We start from the raw sequence: 22,477 nt of genomic DNA on the forward strand, positions 1-22,477 counted from the left end.
CTTAAGGCACTTTTGTTGTGGGATTTAGAAATTAAAGTTATGTAATTTGCTACTCACAGAAGAAAAGTATAAAATATGGTTTCTTACTGCTAAATTTACATTTGTAAATGTACAAATGTAAATTTGCTAATGCCATTAAGATTAACACATTTATTATTAAGTACTTAATTTATTTTCTCTGATTTTTGTAAAAACAAAATATCAAATGTTCCCACATTAAAATAAAATATTTATTGATATGGTCAACTATAAATCTGCTGAAGTTTTGCCAGAATGCTTGGGTGTGTAAACAGTGCCAGAAGAGGTGCAGGACAGTCTCAGAGTGATCTTTGCAGAAACAACATTTCACATATATGTCTCTTTTAAACTTAACCATGTCATGATTAGCAGGGTAATATCTGTGTATAATTCTAAATGACACTTCCTTCACCTTGTTTAGGATCAGGTACTTGTTAGGAATCATCCAGAATTTTTCTCAAATTAATGTTGTCAACGAGTTGGTTCCAATATGTCATGAGATGTGGAACAGATACAATGTCTTTCTGAAACGATGGACGTATATTCTTATCGCTTTGAGGATGTTGAGAGAAACATACTTTTCTAACTGGTGACTCGGCTGGATCGGAAGAGAGGCAAAAGTATGTATAGGTGTGACTGTATTTCTAAAAATGATTATTATGCCTGATGGAATGGCATCAAATACAATGGCAAATTATTTAGGTGTAACTGGAATATTGTTGATAAGAACAAGAACAAGTGCCCCTCCATCAAACAGCAGAATCTGACTCTCTACCCATCTTTCAAAAAAAGTATTTTAAAATAAAATACCTCTATTATTATAGAAAAATTGTGCTTATGTATTAGAGACCATGCTAAAAAGACCTGCCAATGGAACACATACTTTTACAGGAAGTTTTTCCACATTGTAATTACAATTCAGAATAAAACTCATACCACCAAAACTAGAACAAATATAATGGGGAATAAAAGTACAGATAGACACAGGGTTTTTCAGAAATCCCTGGCCCATTTAATTTTAAAAGTATTATTTAGTGTACTGAACTCCCAAAAATTCAAATTCTTAATTATTCCTAACAAGACTTTTTCTGATATAGTGTGTGATTTTTCCAAATAAAGTTAAAAAGCATTCGATCGATGTCTACTAGTTTTACTGTCAATGTGTAAGGAGAGGTTAGTAAGTTGTTTATTATATGGCATCTTTAGCTCTTTTCATTTTGAAAAAAAATGGTAGGCTAATTGTAGCTAGCTCTCAAATCTTCTCACGGTGTGTTTCAGGTGTTGCCTAGCAACCAATTACTTTTGATAGAAAAGCGGACAACATGGTTCTGCTAAAATGGCTTTAATTCCAACACTAAAACCGACTCTTTTAGAAAGTTAACAATTTCTTTGTCGCTGTTGATGTCTTCAGTATCGTCTGGAAAGTAAAACTCATCTGACTCCTCGATATCGCTCATTTTGAAGATGACGTCAGAGGAGGGCAATAATAATCTGTATCAGACCGTGGACCGGCGATGAGGTCAATACGCGGCTGGCATTACTACCCATTAGCCAATCAAAACGCTCGTACTGTCGTTGCCATATAATAATTCCTTGTATAGCATTGTTAATGATATGGGTTGAGAGGATTTGCGTACAAAGCAAAAATAGATAAGGGGAGATTGGGCATCCCTGACGAATGCCCCGTTTCAGATCAAATCTACGACAGGTACCATATTTCAATTTGATAGAGGTATTTACATTAACATATAGGGTCTGAATTGCTTTGCAGAAAAACTCTCCAAATCCAAATTCTTCTAGTAAGTGAAAGATGAACTGGTGTTCAGTTGTATCAAAGGCCCAGAGCCCGTGCAGTTGCTCTGGAGAAGACGCGCTGGCTGACCCTGCCGGCTGCTCTCGAATCGCTCTGCGGACTTAACCTCTGTAACCCAACTACACATTTCTGATCAGTCCTTCATCCAATTCTCTGTCTCTCTCCCTCCAACCCCTACTACCTCCCCTCCCCTCGTAACTTTCCGCCGCAACCTCCGCTCCCTATCTCCCTCCCATTCCTCCTCCATTGTAACATCCTCCCTCCCTCCCATTGACGAGTTCATGTCCCACCCCACCGACACCCTGTTATCCACATTAACTGCATCACTCGACACTGTCCCCTGTCAACCAGGCCTTTGTGTTCTCCCCCCTCCTGCCCGTGGCTCACGGATGTTATTCGTGAAGAACGGTCCATCCTTCAGGCAGCTGAGAGGAGATGGTGCAAGTCCAAAGATGGTCTGGACCTTGATACGTATCACTCCCTCCTTAAATCCTTCTCTGCTCACATAACTGGTGCTAAAACCCACTACGTCCTGAACAAAATTAAGTCTGCCTCAAACCCCCACAAACTTTTCTCTACCTTCTCATTCCTTCTTAACCCACCTCCCCCACCCCCTCTCTCCACCCTAACAGCAGATGACTTCTCCTGCTTTGAAGAAAAAGTCGCAGACATTAGCAGTCGGTTCCCTAAACCCTCCTTTCCTACCCCCTCACCCTCTATGACTGACCCAACTAAATGTCTAAACTCTTTCTCTCCCCTGTCCGAGGCAGAGATCTCTAACCTCATTCTCTCTCATCGCCCCACCTCCTGTCCCCTTGATCCAGTCCCCTCCCCTCTCTTTCAAACCATCTCTTCCTCCATCATAACCTTTCTGCTCCATGTCTTTAACTCTTCTCTTACTTCCGGCACTTTACCCTCTGCCTCCAAACAGGCCCGAGTTAGCCTGACTACATCAAGTCTCTCCTTTAGCCTTACACCCCCACCCGCCACCTACGGTCTTCTTCTGACAACCGTCTGGTGGTCCCACAGCTCAAGAGCGCCCAATCCCATCACAAGCTCTTCAGGGACACTGACTGTCTCCCCACCTTCAAGAAAAGGCTCAAGACGCACTTGTTCCGGGAGTACAACGGCACTTAGGAATGCTTGGCTGGACCTGATGTTAGTTTCTTCCAGGTTCACAATGACTCTTATTGAGAGACTTGTTGCTCTTGTTGGCTAGTTATAACGGATTTAAACGTTTTGTACTCGCTGTGAAATATTTTACTGTTGATTGTTCTTCCACAGGTACACACTTGCACTTTTTGGGTTTCATGCTGTTTAATTGTAACTTGTTTAACTGCATGCTCTTATGGTTCTTCCCTTTGGCACTTATTTGGTTTTTCACAATGTATGCTTCATGTTTTGGCTGCTTGCAATGTTTGGGGCTACCTCGTTGTTATGATCAGTGGCCTATGCTCTTTTGTAAAACTCTGTCTTGGAAGTCGCTTTGGATAAAAGCATCTTTTAAATGCGTAAATGTACTTTGATGACACAGTGACGTGGCGTTGGCGCTGTCTCAAGTCGGACAAATATTCTAACCGGCATACACTACTTCAAGTCAGCCACCTGTCAGCGCCGCCGGCGCTACATGAAGTCGAACCAGAGCCCAGCTACGGAGAGCCTGTCCACTCCCTATTAAGCCCCATTGTACCGAATTTGGTTGCAGTTCAACCAGAGTTCCACTAGCGAGTGCAAAATGAATGGGAGTCTTTGGAGCTAAACGACTAAATTAGTCTCTTTCGCCTGATTGTCGTTGAGAAATCTCAGATTTCATTGTAGTTTTTGCATGTTCAACATGGATTACAAGTCAAAAGTTGAATGAACGAGTACTTACGTTATTTCGATGTCATACAGGGCGAGTCGTTGTTGCCCATAACACGCTAGCATTCTGCTAATGAATGCTGATTGGTTATTGAAGGACTGACTACGACCAGAGATCCCGCTTGATGGCATCCGAAGCAGAACCAGAATGTCAGAGCAACATTACCAACAGCGTTAGCAGCAAGCCAAAACTCTGTGTATTGACAGTGAAAGCCTAACCTGTCAGCTGTGTTGTCGATGTATTTACATTTAGTCATTTAGTAGACGCTCTTATCCAGAGCGACTTACAGTAAGTACAGGGACATTCCCCCCGAGGCAAGTAGGGTGAAGTGCCTTGCCCAAGGACACAACATCATTTGGCATGGCGGGGAATCGATCTGGCAACCTTCTGATTACTAGCCCGACTCCCTCACCGTTCAGCCATCTGACGCCGATGCCTCGAAAGAAAGAAAGTGACCACAGCTTGCCATAAAGCAGTATCGTACGTTGTGTATGACGTCATTGACATTTTAAAAGGCTTTTTAGAACAGAAAGGCGACTTAAAAAAAAATCTAACACCCAGCAGTGTGTATTTTCTTTCCCTTCCCTATCGAAGTCAACATTCAAATCACTAGACAAAAAATTATATCCTGAGAAAAGTGAATTTTGAGGGGTATTGCTCCGTAGACCTCCATTCATTCTGCACTCGCTCGTTAGTGACTTCATATGGAACTGCAACCAGTTCAAAACCCGGAAGTTTCCCGAGAGTCGCAATATAAGTTATTTGGTCGCGGTTCTCCCCATATTAAACTTTCTCTGGTCGAAGCCGCCAAACACATCTGGCTCGCTCAAGGACTGCACGGCAAGCCAAAACAAGGAGTAACAATCGTTTATTATAAACAAAACGTCAACATACAGCATGTTACTGTAATATCAATTGTTTTAAGGCTAAACTCAGAATTGACTACAGAAGCATTGTTATGAGAGAAAACATTTTTGTCCAAGAGTTTGACAAAGAAACCAAAAACAAATTGATGAAGATTTCATAAACGACCGACATTTTCCCATTTCAAATTGACTATTAACTATACGGAGTGAATAATACAATCATAAAATTATGTTTCACATGTTATCACTGTTGTCTGCAACTTAACACATGGTGCAGGACACCACACAGCCTACTTTAAGGCAGAGAGGCCAGTACTAAATATTCATACATAACAGTAATGTATGTTGGGATCATAAGGTTGGAACAAACTCAAAAATGTAAAACCTCTCCTGCGACTAACACAGGAGATGAAGAGGACCAGGCCTCTCGGGGCTTTAGCTTGAACAATGTTACTGCTGAAATGTTGACCAGGTAAGACTGACAAGGCAACTAGCATGGCTCTAAAACACCTACTAACCCAGGAGTGCCCACCCCTGTACTAACCCGTCTCTACAGGTTGTGAAGAGGTGCCCGCTCAGGGGACCACAGAGATGTGGAAGAACACCATCACATACAACATAGGATGTCTCTGTCCTCACATACAACATAGGATGTCTCTGTCCTCACATACAACATAGGATGTCTCTGTCCTCACATACAACATAGGATGTCTCTGTCCTCACATACAAGTCTACTGATTTGGTTCAACCACAGGAACTGTAGGCTCCAAATCTGAAAAAATTAAAATAAAACAACTTAACATATTCCAGTTTCCCAAGTGAGAATGTCAAGCGTTCATAAAGGCACCTTCTTCACAGTCACATACACACACTAACCCTAACCCCATAATGACTAAACAGTTGAACACAGCTGTATTATGGATCTTAAATAAACATGACACGTAAAAAATATCTCCTTTTAAAACAGGCAGGAAATTACAACAATCATGAAGTCCTCTTAGGAACTGTTTATTTGTTAGCATGTGGGTGTGTCTGCCTGTATGTGTTTACTGGTTAAGTTATTTGAGTGATTTTGGTGATTTATCAAGCAGAGCTAGAAAGCCTCTCGGTATGACTAGAAACAGAAAGTCTGAGAACGTTGCATCAGCTGAAAAAATCAACTTCATTACTTAGATGCTTTTTTGTGCCTGTTTTAAATTTGGCTAAAATGATAGGTCCACCAAGACAAAACCCCAATCTTAACCTAATATTCATATTTATTATCATAATAATATAATCGCCAATCAAGATTTCAAATAGTTTTGCAGAAATTATATTCATAACCTTTACCTAGCTCAACCAGTAGGTTACATCTAGTGCACTTGTGCCCAATCTGGACACACCATAACACAACGCAAGGTAGCCATGGTAACTGTTCACATGGAGGCAGTGGGATTTTTATGTCGTCACTACAGTGGAGAGACCTGGGGTTCAGCACAGCGCCAGGTCAGTCAACCCTCCCCTCTGTACTGACCAGGTTAGGGTCAGTAGAGGTACCTCAGGCTCTAGTCCCTGTCCTAGTTCGTCCTGTTCTGGTCCTTGTCCTAAACCCTGGTTACCAGTCCTGTCCTAGCAAAGATACTGTCAGAGCAGGGTTTTGTTCAACCCCAACACACATGACCAACTCCACTGATTGAGGGCAGAAGGCCCTGATTGGTTGATTGTTTGGTCAGGTGGTAGTAAGTAGGGGCAGCACAAATAGGTCGCCAGGGAGGAGGAGGTGATGCTCTGACTGGGGCAGCCAGACTGGTAGGAGAGAGAGAGATGCAGACACACAGATAGGAGAGAGAGGGATATGCAGACAGACAGGTAGGAGAGGGAGAGATGCAGACAGACAGGTAGGAGAGAAGGATATGCAGGCAGACAGGTAGGATATATGCAGATAGACAAGTAGAGATGATAGAGTTATGCACTTGCATGAAGAAAATAACAAACCTATTGTATGTTTGCTTGACCCATGGATACAAACACAAATAATACAGAAATCTGTCCCAAATGCCCAAATAATAATGTCCTAAACAGAAGATGTTTTACAATCGTCCACAATCCTCTCACTGAAGTACTTCTTTATGTGAATAAGAGGCATCACTGCTTAAGGCGGCCATAATTTGACAACATAGCTCATCCGTCCAGCACAGTGCAGAGAATAGCCAATCACGTAGTTCATCTGTCCAGAGCAGTCAGGAGAATAGCCAATCACGTAGTTCATCCATCCAAAGCAGTGTGGACACTAGCCAATCCTGTAGCTAGTTCAGAGGGTTCCAGTTCTCCAGTCTGCAGTGAAGCCACACTGCCAGCAGAGGGTTCCACAGTAGAGACAGTTTCCCAGCAGGACATGCTAGGCTAGCTAGCAGGTCTAAGAGACAGTTTCCCAGCAGGACATGCTAGGCTAGCTAGCAGGTCTAAGAGACAGTTTCCCAGCAGGACGTGCTAGGCTAGCTAGCAGGTCTAACAGAGACAGTTTCCCAGCAGGACATGGAACTCCCTGCATGTTCAATGGATTGAAACATCATCCTGTACAGTCACATAACCAGGTGTATCTGTAGACCAGGTGTATCTGTAGACCAGGTGTATTTACAGACCAGGTGTACCATGTCCCAGCAGTCTGTATGAGGCAGTGTTGGGTTCAGGACCTCATAGAAGGTTGGAATGTTACAGGAGAACATGCAAACCAAGGTTTCCCCTGGAGGAGATGTGCCATGTTGGGAGTCGTCTGTTCTCTGTCCTCTGCAGCTGCCAGCCTCCTCTCCCAGCCTCCGATCTACCAGCCTCCCATCTCCCAGCCTCCTCTCTCCCAGCCTCCCATCTCCCAGCCTCCCATCTCCCAGCGTCCCATCTCCCAGCCTCCCATCTCCCATCTCCCAGCGTCCCATCTCCCAGCCTCCCATCTCCCAGACTCCTCTCTCCCAGCCTCCCATCTCCCAGCGTCCCATCTCCCAGCCTCCCATCTCCCAGCGTCCCATCTCCCAGCCTCCCATCTGCCATCTCCCAGCCTCCCATCTCCTATCTCCGGTAGTGGCTGGGGGCGTCGGCAAACATGTATTTGAGTCTGTACGCTTCAGCCAGGAGGAGGCCAACTTCCTCGTTGCCCCAGTGTATTGTGGGTAGGTTCTGGAGCAGCATGAGCAGGCCCTGGAGGAAGTGACATCACAGATGTGAGGGAGTGACATCATAGATGTGAGGGGAGTATGGGAGATGGGGGAGAGGGGGATAGGGAAGAGAGAGGAAAAAAAGGAGGAGGTGAGGAGAGAGAGAGGGGAGAGAAAGGAAGAGGAGAGGAGAGAGGGGGATAGGGGAGATAGAGGAAAGAAAGGGGGAGTTGAGGAGAGAAAGAGGGGGATAGGGGAGAGAGGAGACTCCGACTCTCCGAGCATCTGACTCCTGCTTTCAGGAGTCCAATGCAACATGTACACACACACACACATATTCTCTCTCCTATCCCCCTGGTGTAGAGGATCGTACCTGAAAGTCCACCATCGAGAGGATCTCTTTGCGCCACTCAAGCAGGAAAGCAGCACACACGTATAGGTGGAAGTGAGAGAAGCCCTCCGCTTCAGCCTGTAAACACAGCAAACTACATTACCCTCCGCTTCAGCCTGTAAACACAGCAAACTACATTACCCTCCGCTTCAGCCTGTAAACACAGCAAACTACATTACCCTCCGCTTCAGCCTGTAAACACAGCAAACTACATTACCCTCCGCTTCAGCCTGTAAACACAGCAAACTACATTACCCTCCGCTTCAGCCTGTAAACACAGCAAACTACATTACCCTCCGCTTCAGCCTGTAAACACAGCAAACTACACTACCCTCCGCTTCAGCCTGCAAACACAGCAAACTACATTACCCTCCGCTTCAGCCTGCAAACACAACAAACTACATTACCCTCCGCTTCAGCCTGCAAACACAGCAAACTACATTACCCTCCGCTTCAGCCTGCAAACACAGCAAACTACATTACCCTCCGCTTCAGCCTGCACACACAGCAAACTACATTACCCTCCACTTTAGCCTGCACACACAGCAAATTACATTACCCTCCGCTTCAGCCTGCACACACAGCAAACGACATTACCCTCCGCTTCAGCCTGCACACACAGCCAACTACATTACCATCCGCTTCAGCCTGCACACACAGCAAACTACACACCCTGTGTGTGTGTACTTACTAGGTGTGCGTGTGTATGTACCTACCGTATTTTTCAGAAATAAAACCCCAATACCCCAATTTTACATCTTTCTTGTGGTGGTGCGGTCTATATTTCGAAGCAGCTTAAAGGACGTTTTTATAACAAAACAACAGTAGAAACACTTTTTTCGTGAATGCTATTCAACCCGTTAAGGGTTAAGTAGCGTTGCACATTATGTGATCGTTCGAATGCTGGTCTTACAGCGTAACGTCGCATATATGCGATTTCTAATATTTCAACTGAATAGTTTAATATTTGGACAAAACGCTTTACTATGGCTTTAAAATGTACTAATGAGAAGGCCAACAAGTCACACTAGCATGGTAGTAGCATTGCTACAAGTATTATGCTAGCTGACTTAGCCCAGAAGCGAACTGAAGCTAGCTAGCTACCGTTTTGGAAAAATAACTCACGCTTTGGGGACCGTCAGAAATATTTAGAACTCACATTTGCATTTATTCATTTAGCAGACGCTTTTATCCAAAGTGACTTCCAAGAGAAAGCTTTACAAAGTGCATAGGTCCTGATAATAACAACAAAATAGCCCCCCCAAAAATTGGGGGTAGCCAAAACATGAAGCATACATTGTTAACAACCAACTTACGTTACGCACTTTCTTTTGTTTTCGAAGTGTGTTCGAAAACAAAACACACGTATACTCGTGCATTGCTTGGCATCATTGTTCCCGTATCAAGGGCGACAAAGCTCCCATTCTGGTGAGGTGCGTTTTATAGAAAATGAGTCTTATTTTCCGAAAAATACCGTAATAGGTGGGTGTGTATGTATGTGTGTGTATGTACCTAATAAGTGTGTGTGTACATGTGTGTGTACCTGGTAGGTGTGTGTACCTGGTTGGTGTTTGTACCTTAGGTGTGTGTGTACCTGGTAGGTGTGTGTACCTTAGGTGTGTGTGTACCTGGTAGGTGTGTATACCTTAGGTGTGTGTGTACCTGGTGTGTGTGTACCTGGTAGGTGTGTATACCTTAGGTGTGTGTGTACCTGGTGTGTGTGTGTACCTGGTAGGTGTGTATACCTAAGGTGTGTGTGTGTACCTGGTGTGTGTGTGTACCTGGTAGGTGTGTGTACCTTAGGTGTGTGTGTACCTGGTAGGTGTGTATACCTTAGGTGCGTGTGTACCTGGTAGGTGTGTATACCTTAGGTGTGTGTGCACCTGGTGTGTGTGTGTACCTGGTAGGTGTGTGTGCACCTGGTGTGTGTGTGTACCTGGTAGGTGTCCCAGAGCCTGATGGTGCATCTCAGAGGCAGCTCTCTCATCAGCAGGTTGTTCATCCAGCGGAAAGCAAACTGGAGGTACTCCACCTCATACCTCTGGAAATGACCATGGATGTCCTCTGGAGCACACACACACTCAGTCAGATCAGTCAGGTGTGTGTCTGTGTGTTGTGTGTTTGAGAGAGTGTGTGTGTTTATGAGAGAGTGTGTGTGTGTGTGTGAGAGAGAGTTTGTGTGTGTACCAGCTCACCGTCTATCCTGCTCACCAGCTCCTCCAGAGCCTTCACCTTGTTCTGGATGCCCGGCTGAGCAAACGTGTAGTTGTCCTACGATGAAACAGGGTTAGGGTTCAACAAGTGAGGATAACCCAGTCCATCCAGACCATGGTACACAACCCAATACACTACATTTACATTTAGCACACGCCACATACATGTGTGGCTATAGAAAGTACAGCAGAAGATCCAGGATCAGAGGTGTAGAGTTCCAGCAGTGTTTCAGTGGTCAGTATCAAGGAAGAGTCTGTATTTACACACAGTGTACAGGAACATCTCTACTACCAGACACAGTGTACTCCCAGCATGTGCAACCCGCCCCATTCAGAAGATTCAGAACACAGCGCCCTGCATGGTCTACCCAGACGCTCCCATGTGGGAGTCAGGTGGTTGAGCGGTTAGGAAATTGGGCTAGTAATCTAAAGGTTGCTAGTTCGATTCCCGGTTGAGTCAAAATGACGTTATGTCCTTGGGCAAGGCACATCACCCTACTTGCCTCGGGGGAATGTCCCTGTACTTACTGTAAGTCGCTCTGGATAAGAGCGTCTACTATATGACTAAATGTAAATACATCCCCGCTCCTCATCAAAGCACAACAGAGGATGTACTTCCTACGGCAGCTGAAGAAATTCAACCTGCCAAAGACAATGATGGTGCACTTCTACACAGCCATCATTGAGTCCATCCTCACCTCTTCTATCACCATCTGGTAGGCTGTTGCCACTGCCAAGACAAGAGCACACTGCAGCGTATCATCCGCACTGCTGAGAAGGTGATCGGCTGCAATCTGCACACCTCGAGGTCCCTGAGGCGAGCGAGGAAGATTGTGGCCGACCCTTCCCACCCTGGACACTTCCTGTTCCAGCTACTTCCCTCAACAGGAGGCTGCGGTCCATCAGGACCAAAACCTCACGCCACAAGAACAGTTTCTTCCCATCCGCTGTTGGCCACTTTAACAAGGCCAAGGACTCTCACTGACTTTTTAATCACAATCTGCACAATGACACCCTGCACATTGCACTATTGTATCCTTCTCTTTGCACTGTCTGTATTTTTAGGTTAGATTGTAAATTATGGCTACTTATATTTTATATTTAATTTTTTATTCTAAATCCCCATAGTATTAGCTAGACTTTGCTCCTTTTGTATAGTTAGACCACATATTTAAGTTTCAAGATTCCTATATGTTTAATGTATGCATCTAGCCTGACGTTGTCATACTCATAATTCTAATCAGAATATATAATATAACTCTCCGTTGGGCTGTGACTATGGGGCGTGTTTCAACCGAACTTGTCAAACAAATACCTCTTCGCTCAACTCGATAGACCTACAACCAATCAGAGCAACGTAATAGTTTGTTGAAAACAAATTAACCCAAGCGCTCTTTTGTGACGTTGTTGATTACATTTACATTTTTTACATTTAGTCATTTTTTTTTGATTACGTTACTGCCCTGGCAATTTCATTGGTCCGAACAGCTCCTGTTCGGACATACTTTTTCCCCAACCGAGCGATCCCTGAACCAACTTCCCGAACTATTTTGTTTGTGGGCGGGGCTAAGTTGAGCTGGCAGCCAGGCTAACAGTGTATTGTAACATCTCTACTACCAGACACAGTGTAAAGTAACATCTCTACTACCAGACACAGTGTAAAGTAACATCTCAGCTACCAGACACAGCGTAAAGTAACATCTCTACTACCAGACACAGTGTAAAGTAGCATCTCAGCTACCAGACACAGCGTAAAGTAACATCTCAGCTACCAGACACAGTGTAAAGTAACATCTCAGCTACCAGACACAGTGTAAAGTAACATCTCAGCTACCAGACACAGTGTAAAGTAACATCTCAGCTACCAGACACAGTGTAAAGTAACCACACCTCACCAGACACAGTGAACAATAATAACACCCATCACTAGTTCACATAAAGTTCACGTGTATCTTGTCCATGAGCTAGCACACCTGTGTCCTGTCCAGCTAGCTCACCTGTATCCTGTCCAGCTAGCTCGCCTGTATCCTGTCCAGCTAGCACACCTGTATCCTGTCCAGCTAGCACACCTGTATCCTGTCCAGCTAGCACACCTGTATCCTGTCCAGCTAGCACACCTGTATCCTGTCCAGCTAGCACACCTGTATCATGTCCAGCTAGCACACCTGTATCCTGTAAAGCTAGCACACCTGTATCCTGTCCAGCTAGCACACCTGTATCCTGTCCAGCTAGCACACCTGTATCCTGTCCAGCTAGCACACCTGCATCATGTCCAGCTAGCACACCTGTATCCTGTCCAGCTAGCACACCTGTATCCTGTCCAGCTAGCACACCTGTATCCTGTCCAGCTAGCACACCTGTATCCTGTCCAGCTAGCACACCTGTATCCTGTCCAGCTAGCACACCTGTATCCTGTCCAGCTAGCACACCTGTTTCCTGTCCAGCTAGCACACCTGTATCCGGTCCAGCTAGCACACCTGTATCCCGTCCAGCTAGCACACCTGTATCCCGTCCAGCTAGCTCACCTGTATACCATCCAGCAGCTTGCTCATGCACCAGAAGCTGTCAGCCTCCATGTTCCTCTGAGTGTCCAAGGAGAGCGCAGACACCTCAAAGTTCTCCACGTCCTCCTCTGGAACACACAGTCAAAACCATCTCCATGATACTCATGCGGTAATGCAAGATTAGACGGTATGCTCTACAGCCAGAGGGTAATATTTATTATTTTGTCTACAAGCTCCACCACTAAGATGCCCTGTACCTCCACCCGTTTGGTCCAGCCTCCTCAGGAGATACCCCCCGACCTACCCACAAACTCTGAGAGGAAGACCACAAAAAAGGGTGTGACCAGGTCGTTGATGCCCTGGACGTAGCCGCTGGCTGGGTGTCTGATTGCCCAGATGAACAGGATCCGTTCAAACACCTGAGGGCCACACAGGATACTGTTATAACACCTGAGGGCCACACAGGATACTGTTATAACACCTGAGGGCCACACAGGATACTGTTATAACACCTGAGGGCCACACAGGATACTGTTATAACACCTGAGGGCCACACAGGATACTGTTACAACACCTGAGGGCCAAACAGGATACTGTTATAACACCTGAGGGCCACACAGGATACTGTTATAACACCTGAGGGGCACACAGGATACTGTTATAACACCTGAGGGGCACACAGGACACTGTTTCACAGGTATAACACCCTCTAGGACTGTTCCATGTCTCCAGGCGGGTGATATGAGGTGGGCAGCTCACCTCCTGGACAGCCGGCTGCTGGAACAGCGGGATCAGGGGATTGGTCCGGGGGATGTCAATGTGGATCTGAGGAGTAAGAGGTCAGAGATAGTGGGGAGTTCACATGGCAAGGGCTGCAAAATACCTGTCTGTATGTGTCTACCGGTCTGTATGTGTCTACCTGTCTGTCTGTGTCTAACTGTCTGTCTGTGTCTACCTGTCTGTATGTGTCTCTGTAGTTGTCATCGGTGCGGGAGTGGTAGTACTGCTCGATGAAGCCAAAGTACTCGTCTCTCTTCCTCCTGAGAACCAGCTCTCTGCGCTCCATGTTGGCTGGGAGGTAACCCTGCACACACACAGACACACCTTCAAGTCACACCTTCAGGTTACACCTTCAAGTCAGACTCAGAAAATGAATGATTGGTTGTGAGTGTGTTGTGCTCATGTGACTTACGGAGAGCAGCCGCCAGGTGATTGGCCGTACCTCTCGGGGAATCCCTGCCCAGCTGTGTTTCCTGAGCTCCTCTGTCACCCGAGCAGAGAGCTGTTACACACACACACACACAGACACAACAAACTACATACACACGCAAGGGAGTTTTACAAACGCTCACCCAGGTCTGTGTTGGGACTGGCCAGCAGCTGTTTGAATTTGTCCAATCGGCTTTTCTCCCGCACGGTCATGGGCGGAGCCCCGGAGGCGTTCTGGTCAGAGATTCGTGCGACGAGTGGCACGATGGGCCGGACAGGAAGTGACTGCTGCTTCTGCAGTGGCGAGCGCACTGCATGATGGGAAGACCAGAACAAACACAAAAAAGTGTTTCAAAGAGTATAAAACACCCGTACCTAGAGATACCTGCACCTGGAGACTGGTCTACACACATGTAGCTGTATATATGACTGGTCTACACACTTGTACCTGTAGATATGACTGTTCTACACACTTGTACCTGTAGATATGACTGGTCTACACACCAGTACCTGGAGATATGACTGGTCTACACACCTGTACCTTGAGATATGACTGGTCTTCACACTTGTACCTGGAGATATGACTGGTCTAAACACCTGTACTTGTAGATATGACTGGTCTACACACCTGTACCTGTAGATATGACTGGTCTACACACCTGTACCTGGGGATATGACTGGTCTATGATATCTCCAATACTGTCTTACCGGCAGAGACGTTCAGGTGAGCCTCACTGTTGGACTTCACCACCCTTCCGTTCACTGGTACCTCCTCCTCCTGCTGGGGGGGGTCCTCTGGCCCTTGATGATCCTGAACAAGGGGGGGCAGCCTGTCCCCCGGCCCCGCCTCGGAGGGCTCTTGATGGGGAGGGAAAGGGAGCTAGGGAAAGGTAGAGATCAGGTCAGGGATGGAGAGGAAAATGGAATCTAACTCAATTTGAGAATTTCATACATGAGACTGTGAAGGAAGGAGAAGACTGTAGAAAAGGGGGAGAGGAGGAGTGGAGTGGAAGAGGATGGTAGGAGAGGAGGAGGAGAGAGACCTACCTGGGTGTGTGAAGATGAGGGGAGACCTACCTGGGTGTCTGAAGATGAGGGGAGACCTACCTGGGTGTCTGAAGATGAGGGGAGACCTACCTGGGTGTGTGAAGATGAGGGGAGACCTACCTGGGTGTCTGAAGATGAGGGGAGACCTACCTGGATGTGTGAAGATGAGATGAGGGGAGACTTACCTGGGTGTGTGAAGATGAGGGGAGGCCGGTGGGGAGAGAGGAAGGGTGGACAGCGGCATCCAAGAAGTCTTCGTCCTCCTCATCCTCAATGTCCCAGGCATCGTTAGTGCTGCGGGCAAACTCATGGAAGCTGGAGGCTTTCTTAGTCTTCAGATGGTTCACCTTGGGAGTGTCTTTAGGAAACCTGGAGGAGGAATAGACCAGGGAGAGACCAAGGAAAGACCAGAAACAGACCAGAAAGGGAGGAAGAGACCAAGGGTAGACCAGGGGGAGACCAGGGAGAGACCAGGGAGAGACCAGGAAGAGACCAGGAAGGGAGGAAGAGACCAAGGGTAGACCAGGGGGAGACCAGGGAGAGACCAGGAAGAGAGGAAGAGACCAGGGGGAGACCAGGGAGAGACCAGGAAGAGACCAGGAAGGGAGGAAGAGACCAAGGGTAGATCAGGGAGAGACCATAGAGAGACCAAAGTGAGACCAGGGAAAGACCAGGGAGAGACCAGGAAGAGAGGAAGAGACCAGGGAAAGACCAGGAAGGGAGGAAGAGACCAAGAGTAGATCAAGGAGAGACCACGGAGAGACCAGGAAGAGAGGAAGAGACCAAGGGTAGATCAAGGAGAGACCAAAGATAGACCAGGGAGAGACCAGAGAGGGAAGGAGAGACAGGGGAAAGACCGGAGAGAGAGTACAGAGAGAGGGAGAGACCAGGGAGAGAGTACAAAGAGAGGGAGAGACCAGAAAGAGACCAGGAGAGAAACCAAGGAGAGACCAGAGAGAGGGAGAGACCAGGAACGACAAGGGAGAGACCAAGAAAGAAATCAGGGAGAGACCAAGGAGAGACCAGGGAGAGAGGAAGAGACCAGGAAGAGACCAAGAGAGAAATCAGGGAGAGACCAAGAAGAAAGCAAGGAGAAACCAGTATGTGTTTGTAAGAAAGAGAGAGAGAGAAGAGGGAGAGGAAAAATGACAGCGAGAGACAGTCAGTCAGTCTTTGATATTTACGAAAGCTTTACACAGAGGTGGGGCTTCATACAGGGAGGAAGGGCTTCATACAGGGAGGAGGGGCTTCATATAGGGAGGAGGGGCTTCATACAGGAAGGAGGGGCTTCATACAGGGAGGCGGGGCTTCATACAGGGAGGCGGGGCTTCATACAGGGAGGAGGGGCTTTACACAGGGAGGGTTGGGTATCGTTTGGGTTTTTACGATAACAGTGCCAAATCGATACTTTTAAAACGGATCCGGTGCCTAAACAGTGCCTGAACCAACGCTAAAAAAGGAGCCACAACGACGACGGTGGATGACATTAAAGATGCTTCTTTTGCCATGTTCTTTGACTTTCCGTGTTGTTGTTCCGACTTGCATTCAAGTACATTTTCTGATACATTTTCCGATTATTACACCACATGAATAGCCTGGCTGCCAGCCCAACTTAGCCCCGCCCACAAAAATTGTTGGGAAGTTGGGTCTGGAGGGGCTCCATTGCGGAAAAACTATATCGAACAGGAGCTGTTCGGACCAATTAAATTGTCAGGGCGGGCTTTATATGATGATGGACAGATGATCAACAGTAACGTAATCCACAACGTCATCAAAGAGCGCTTGGGTTGAATTTGTTTTCAACAAACAACATTTTACGTTGCTCTGATTGGTTGTAGGTCTATCCAATTGAGCGAAGAGGCATTTGTTATACGAGCTCGGTTAACACGCCCCGTAGTCACAGCCCAACAGAGAATTCAGACTCATATTCTGGCTAGAATTATGAGTATGACAACATCAGGCTAACACATGAATGCAGTATAATTTAACTAGCGTTCATGTGCGCTGATAATGCTTCTTACGTTCGTTTCGGAGCACCACAGTGGCAAAAGTACATACTGGTTATAGAAGTACCGATGCGATATTGGCCCGAGTTACGCTACCCAACCCTACATACAGAGAAGCGGGGTTTCATACAGGGAGGCGGGCTAACTCACGTGCGGCGTAGCCGCGGGTCTAGTGGGGGGTGCTGGGCACCGTAGACTGGCTGCAAACTGCAGAGGACACAGACAACAGGAGTGGGCTAGGAATAGTGCTGTGACTAGGACTAGTGCTGTGACTAGAGATGGACTAGGACTAGAGACCTGGGCTGGGACTAGACCTGGCCTGGGACTAGACCTGGGCTTGGACTAGACCAGGGCGGGGATTAGACCTGGGACTAGAGTAAAATGGACTAAGACTAGAGCTGGGCTAGGACTGGAGATAGCTGGAGTTGTTTTTTACCAACTGTAATTTCCTACATGAAACATGCTTTTTTGCTTCTATCGTTCATGAAGGGGAAGTTTCATGAATGATACACATTACTTAACATTAACAGGATATGGACAGTGTCTGATTACCCAGCATCCCTAACTGTTCCTCTCAGCCAATCAGGTCACAGCTCTGTCTCGGCCAATCAGAGACTGCTGACTTCATGTACTGATGTTAACATCTTCCACACACACACACCCTCCAATGTTTCGACAGAAGACAACACCCTCTCCAGGTAGATCTTCAGTCCTACGATTACCTTCTCCACCCCACCCTGCACGTGCACACACACCCTCCTGCCCTGCACACACACTCTCTCCACCACACCCTGCCCTTCAGCCACACACACCCTGCTTTGCACGCACGTGCACACACCCTCCTGCCCTGCACACACACACACTCTCTCCACCACACCCTGCCCTTCAGCCACACACACCCTGCTTTGCACGCACGTGCACACACCCTCCTGCCCTGCACACACACACTTTCCACCACACCCTGCCCTTCAGCAACACACACCCTGCTTTGCACGCACGCACACACACACTCATACTAGCTACTATGGTAGTAATAGGACACACTACATAGGATTGTATACATTGAGACACACTAGCTAGTATGGTGGTATGAGTGTTGGGACCCAGAGTGTATGGAGGCCTTTAACACCACACATACATGGCTGTCCTGACGACAGGAAGGGCTTTCTCTCTCCATCCCCATGTGACTGAATCAGTGACATCATCAGAGACAGACAAGTGACAGACCACACCATGGCAACATGTTCAACACCTCAACTACTTCTGTTATTATCGTCTATATGTCAGGCTACACTACCTGCCTGTGTCAGGGGTATCCAAGCTACGCTACCTGCCTGTGTCAGGGGTATCCAAGCTACGCTACCTGCCTGTGTCAGGGGTATCCAAGCTACGCTACCTGCCTGTGTCAGGGGTATCCAAGCTACGCTACCTGCCTGTCGGTTTTGGCTGCAACCACGGTTCGAACTAACTTGATTCTAAACATCAACCAGCTAGCTAATTATTAGAAGCAGGTGTGCAAGATTAGTGTTGGAGTGAAAACCTAGGCTAGATACAGGTAATAGTAAGTGTGTAGACTGTTGCTGGGATCTCCAAGCAAACTAACCCTGCTGCGTTCAACACCGTTGGTTCGGGAAAGTTTAAAGGGGTCATTGACGGATTTTATAGGGTATTTCACACTGTTCCTTAAAGATGCTGTAAAGCAGAACTAAACATGAGTTTTAAGTTAATCACACCACAGAAGAATGTGTTGTTAACTACACATCCAAATTTGAATTAAAAACACAGACAAGTATGTTAAATTAGGCTTTGAAACCGTGAGAAAATCAGCAGTCTTCTCTGCTTGATACTGGGGGGGGGGTGTCACCTGAAGGAGCTGGAGCTCCGCCCCCTGTGTGGAAGGCGCCGCCTCTCTCAAGTAACTACGACCTGGATAATGGACACTACGGCAAGTGAGAGGAGCCATTGTGATCTGACGTATATAGGTCATATAAGTCTATGATATAGATAGATAGGTGGCTGTGACGTGGATAGGTTGGTTTTGACCCACCTATACAAAACCTGAGCTGAAAACAGGTAAGTAATTGTTCAACGGTCTAACTCCACATTTCAGTGCGACACTTTGCACATGCTTTGCACATGCTTTGCACATGCTTTGCACATGCTTTGCACATGCTTTCAGCAACTCATTTCACACGTATATAATGTACTGAGAAGCAAATCATTAGTTTTTCATCAATTTGCTTCACAGCATCTTTAAGGTCTCTGTACAGGGTATGTAACATTGGTTTGACTGAAAATGGCCCGGGTGCTGTTCTATGCCCCCTGATGCACCCTGGTGAAATAGCCCTGGTATAAAAGGTTTTCTCCCTTCTATGGTATGCTCATCAAGGATGGGCTGCGCACTGATTGGTTGGTTTACAACGAGCAAAGCTGCGGAGCAAAGACGCATCATAGCCGAACATGCATCGTGAATTGTAGAATTACATGACAACACAGGTTATTTATTCGAATGAAACACAGTCAAGGAAATGAAATAACGTTCGCCCCATTGCCAATAAACATCACATATTTTACCTACGCTACAGAAGACGTTAGCATTGCTAATAACTGTTGGCAAAACTAAAATCATAGTCTACTTATAGCTTGCGGTTGTGAAGAGCATACGGTCGAACAGCACCTCTTTTTAGCAACAGCAGCTTAGCAAATCCTGCTTTAAATTGTCCAAGGTTTTCAAAACTGTCTTTGGTGAAATGGTTCGAGCAAATGAATAATTGAGTGTCGAACTTCACAGGGATCTTCTTATAGACAAACATCACAGCCCGTCGAGGGTCTGGTTCCTTGGGAAGACTCTGAAAAGTGTCAGCATTCCCTGTACAGCCTGGAACACTGCAGTTATGACCATGGTTCATTTTCAATATCCTTGAAAGATATTGATGTCGGTGGCTTTTTTGAAACCGACTGTTTTACAGCTACATTTTTTAATTGTGAGATTTGCATAGGAAAGAGGTGTCAATGGACTTTGGGGTTCACTGTATGTCCATTTTACCCACTGAACTGTCGGTATTCAACAAAGGTAAACTCGGTTTTGCAGTCAATGACCCCTTTAATGCAACTTCATACTTGGAGGCAGCTGTTCGCTTTCTTGAACTAACTACTGTAATCAACACTGCCCGATTAAACACTTAGTTTCCCTCAGACAAATGATTGAATAAACTTGTGTTGGAGGGGAAGAATTACACGTTGGTGTATTTGTTCAATACAAATACACCAAAGTGAGCCGTGTCAACAAATAGCGTCATTCTCAGACAGACCAGAGACACGCTAGCCGCCATCCAGACGGATACAGGAGACAACACGACAGGTGGAGGTGTTTATACAACATACAGGAGTGCTGTGAGACTGTCACTCCATACGCCTGCCATTAAATAATGTTGCACATAAGTTGTATGCATCTATTAGGCCGTTAGAATACTACAATAAGTAACAGTATCGCATGCTTTTTTTTCTTGTGATATAAATATACACTCCTAATCTTAATGTCTTCAGCAAATAGACTATATTTTCAAGAATATCAATAACTAAAACCATACCTTCCGGGAACCTTTGCGTTTCTCCTCCAAAAATTAATTCGGTTTTCGGTGGCCATAGCCTGCTCGATGCAAATCCCCTTAGACAGACGCCGAGAGCAGCTCCACACTTAAACAAAACATTGGCGAACGTGTACAGTACACGAAGTTGATCATGTAAATGGACCAGACTATCTTCTGTCGTAATCAACAAACTTTCGACATGAGTAGAGAATGTTATTTCTCTATCCACTATGATAAGGTACGGATCAGTGCGATGGAAGCCGCCATCTTGGAGTAGATTATTACCGCCTTGCGATTGGCGGAGAGGTCTAACAGGTGCACAGGAACTCAGTGAAGGGGGATGGATAGAAGGGGGCGGGAATGGAGAGCGGTGGATTGTATCAAGTCCGGTAGTGAAACATATCTTACCGTTGAGACAAGGAACTGAAAAAAATAATCGTTAAAGTAGGCTACGTTTGAACGCTCTATTACTTCGCTTTGTCTACTGTGCTTCGCTCCTTGGGCAAGTACAACATTAACACACTTTCTCTTGAGGGTAGCTATACCGGAGTTAAGAGTAGGCTAAAGCTGTAAAATAGACACCAAGTATTTAGTTAGAAAGACCTCAATAACTTGATATACACACACGTGCCTGGGTCCGCAAAGAAGTGGGCTATTGATCAACACTCATTTTGATGACTTAAGAAGCTCCCAGCGCAGTTGTATTTTATTTCCACCAGATGGCGGCATAACGCGGGGGGGTTGACGTCTCCAAAACTCTGCCCAAGCCAGTTCCACCACTGTGTAAACTAACTGTGTATTGACTAAACTAACTTTCACAGGGGTCTGTATTTCGGTTTATAAACAACCTGATTGTTATTGTTCCCAAAATGGAAACAATAACTAAAACGCTTAATGCATGAGTATGAGAAAGATTTAGAGCAGCTCGCGGATTCTCTGAGAACCTCATTACACTTTTACAAATGGAAATATATGTAAATATATGATGCAGATATGAATAAGGAGGGCCGTCTTTCCCTGTCCACCGGAGCCCAGGTGCAGTGTGTGTGTGTGTGTGTTTGGTTAGGAAAATCACAGCTGCCCTCCAACCGATCCCGTCTGAAGGTCTGGTCTTCACGACAACAACGCAGTAAATAACCTACTTTTTAATATTTTGCATTTTCATACTCTTTAATAATGGTAAATAATCCTATATAGGCTACTTTGTGTACAATATTTGATTTCCTTAATTCATCATCCAGAGCGACTTACAGTAAGGGACATTCCCCGAGGCTAGTAGGGTGAAGTGCCTTCCCCAAGGACACAACGTGATTTCTCACGGTCGGTAATCGAACCGGCAACCTTCTGATTAATAGCCCGATACCCTAACTGCTCAGCCATCTGACCCCCTGATAAAGGAGTTGCTATTTCACAACAAAGTGTAGCCTATCAGATTAGTTACGCGATGATCAGGCTATAGCTCAGTGATATTTGCTGATGAAGAGGTCTCAGTTTCAAATTCCCCTGTGTTCTTTGGATGAAAGTGTGTGTATTCTTAATAAATACGTTATTATTATTAGTAGTAGAAGTATATATTTAAAGCTTTTGAATTTTTTTAGAGGAGAGGAGGAGAGTGGAGACGAGAACAGAGAAACCTAAAACAGAGTAAAGCAGAGCAGAATACAGTAGAGACCTCATCAAGTACTTATCAATGATGCAAACCTTTTTTGTTGTTTTTGTTGTAAACCTTTTGTTGCAAATATTCTTCCTATTGCCTTCTGCCTTGCTCCATGGCAGCTTTGTAGACCAGCATGTAAGTTATCCTTAGGATCCTCCTGTTGTGTTCTGTGTC

At 45.9% G+C, this 22,477-nt stretch overlaps 1 protein-coding gene across 1 annotated transcript; it reads right to left on the bottom strand.

The window, feature by feature from the left end:
• Positions 1 to 7,531: 7,531 nt before the first annotated feature.
• Positions 7,532 to 20,948, bottom strand: tbc1d22b (TBC1 domain family, member 22B). The gene is made up of 13 exons (XM_047034172.1): positions 20,647 to 20,948; positions 15,236 to 15,419; positions 14,712 to 14,883; positions 14,147 to 14,314; positions 13,987 to 14,057; positions 13,750 to 13,878; positions 13,554 to 13,619; positions 13,099 to 13,213; positions 12,816 to 12,922; positions 10,273 to 10,348; positions 10,014 to 10,141; positions 8,060 to 8,155; positions 7,532 to 7,729 (listed from the first exon to the last, which is right to left on the bottom strand). The coding sequence occupies exons 1-13, from the start codon at positions 20,700 to 20,702 to the stop codon at positions 7,601 to 7,603; spliced, it is 1,497 nt and encodes a 498-aa protein (XP_046890128.1). The 5' UTR covers positions 20,703 to 20,948; the 3' UTR covers positions 7,532 to 7,600.
• Positions 20,949 to 22,477: the final 1,529 nt, after the last annotated feature.

The sequence above is a fragment of the Hypomesus transpacificus genome, chromosome 14 (genome assembly GCF_021917145.1).
Source record: "Hypomesus transpacificus isolate Combined female chromosome 14, fHypTra1, whole genome shotgun sequence".
Taxonomy (NCBI): domain Eukaryota; kingdom Metazoa; phylum Chordata; class Actinopteri; order Osmeriformes; family Osmeridae; genus Hypomesus; species Hypomesus transpacificus.

Bases quoted from the DNA above. Each gene is read 5' to 3' on its own strand.
- tbc1d22b (XM_047034172.1), bottom strand. From the start codon at position 20,702: ATGGCCACCGAAAACCGAATTAATTTTTGGAGGAGAAACGCAAAGGTT. The intron at 14,884-15,235 runs GTAAGTCTCCCC...ACCTTTCCCTAG, and splicing joins CCTCATCTTCACACACCCAG to CTCCCTTTCCCTCCCCATCA. The intron at 8,156-10,013 runs GTACACACACAC...CTGTGTTTACAG, and splicing joins GGCTCTGGGACACCTACCAG to GCTGAAGCGGAGGGCTTCTC.